The sequence below is a fragment of the Larimichthys crocea genome, chromosome XIII (assembly GCF_000972845.2).
Source record: "Larimichthys crocea isolate SSNF chromosome XIII, L_crocea_2.0, whole genome shotgun sequence".
Classification (NCBI taxonomy): Eukaryota; Metazoa; Chordata; class Actinopteri; family Sciaenidae; genus Larimichthys; species Larimichthys crocea.
Genome location: NC_040023.1, coordinates 33,917,063 through 33,918,980, shown reverse-complemented (window position 1 = coordinate 33,918,980; position 1,918 = coordinate 33,917,063). Strand labels below are relative to the sequence as shown.

At 47.3% G+C, this 1,918-nt stretch overlaps 1 protein-coding gene across 1 annotated transcript; it reads right to left on the bottom strand.

Moving 5' to 3' along the window:
* Nucleotides 1-185: 185 nt before the first annotated feature.
* LOC104928641 (transcription factor HES-2) lies at nucleotides 186-1,918 on the bottom strand. Its single transcript, XM_019279097.2, has 3 exons — nucleotides 1,270-1,918; nucleotides 1,064-1,150; nucleotides 186-962 (listed from the first exon to the last, which is right to left on the bottom strand). Exons 1-3 carry the CDS (start codon nucleotides 1,312-1,314, stop codon nucleotides 447-449), a joined length of 648 nt encoding a protein of 215 aa, XP_019134642.2. The 5' UTR covers nucleotides 1,315-1,918; the 3' UTR covers nucleotides 186-446.

Sequence of the window (1,918 nt, the reverse complement as noted above, 5' to 3'; positions counted from 1 at the left end):
GTCTTGGTCGTTTTGCCTGGATGTGTGTTATAGTTTTCTGATGTGAGGATTAAACTTGTTCCACTGTGTGAAACGTCTCCGCGTGGTGCCTTTCATTGTCACGTGTGTGGCAGCACAAGTCCACACCTCTGCTCCCCGAGACACGTGCCAGCAAACAGTAAATGGACACATCTGCATTGTTTAGTGATTTTTCCTTTTGTTTATTTACAAATGACAAATAAAATAAATTAAGGTGCAAAAATACATCATCGATGACACAGTGGACAGGAGTTGGCCTGTAAAGGCTGGAGCAGCACTTGGTGTGACCATAATAAATTTACAGTATACATTTACAAATGTATCAGACTTTTGCAGAAAGTCAAAAGAACAACACGTGCTGCTGTGTGAATCTTGGTCAGCATGTCAGAGTCATTAAAAGTTCAGTTTGTGGAGTCACTGCGTGGAGCTCAGGGCCACGGCCTCCACAGTGACTGGCTGAGCGGCTGGCTCTGGGACGGGCTCTGTTTGCTCGCTCGACTCGCCGCTTTGTGGGGCTGCTGGGGAGTTGTGGGAGAGCGAAGTGAGACTCCACGGTTCGCACTGAGGGCAGGCGTGCACGCTTTGTGACCGGACCTGTGCATCAACGACCGAAGAATGGACCTGGAGGAGTTCCTGAAAAGCAGAGAGTTGGAGGAGGACTGAGCTTCAGTTCTTCTTTGGACTCCTGCAGAGTCAGAGTCTGAACGGGAAAAGCGAGTAGCGAAAGATGCATCCAGTGCTGCTCCGAGCCACAGGCCTTTCCCTTCAGGTCCCAGGAACTGAGAAGCTCTCTTCAGACAGGTGGAGAAACCGTCTTGGAAGGACTGTCTCTGGCATCCACCACCACCTTCAGTTCTCGTCGTGTCTCCCGTCGCAGTGTTCTGCAGGAAGAGGACTGTGTGCTCGAGTATCTCAGCTTTCTCCAGTCTGCGCTGAGTCGCTTCCTAAGACACAAACAAAGAGTCAGTAAACAGTTTCTCAGCCTCCTCTAAAAGGCCTTTAATCTTGAAGGATGAACGGACCACCTGAGCTATGTGGTCTTTACCTGTTGCTGTAGCAAAAGAGTCTTCAGGCTCTCCAGGCTGCGGTTCATTCTCTCTCTTCGACGTCTCTCCACCTGAGGTTTGAGACTCTGCGAGACAGAAACAAGAAGATCAGATTAATGAATGAAATGTTTGACATCCGGAGTGATGGGCTACAAAACAATCTGTAATGTTCCACAGAAAGCAGACATGGTCAAAGTGTTCTTACCTTTCTTTGGGCCTTTGCGTCCTCTGAATCCTGAATCAGTTTCATGATTGTATTCCAACAACAGTCCGGCGGTAACTGCAGCTCTGTCGGACTTTCAGTCGAAGCTGAATGTGACCTCTCAGCCTTCAGTGAGGGCCTTTAAGCCGGAGGTGGGCGTAACTTTAGGCTCCACCCACCACAGACGTGACTTCACTCCATGATGAAACTAAACTCAGTTTTATGTAAGTCGTTAATGTCTGTAAAATATTCACAGTTACAAGTGAAGCAGACTTTGTTGTGACTCTTTTTCCTCCAGTTTCAAAGTTTAGAGTCACATCAGTGGAAAATATTGTTCAAACATTCAAATCAAGTTAGAAATGAAAAAATAGATCTTTGATTTATTTTATACTTTTTCTTAATGATCTGTGTGGACACACTTTGACAACAAGATGAACGCAGCCATACACACCCTTCATTCATCTGCGGGCACGTGCAGCTGCCCAGACTGGTGTGAGCTGCACGCGCCTGTAAAAGGTGTCGACAGCTCGTGTGGCTCATTTACATATGTGAGGGAAAGCAACAGACATCCGCCGAAACAGCGTGAAGCTCAGACAAATGACTGTGGGTGACTTCTCACACATTATTATGGACGGTAAGACGAGACATGTCC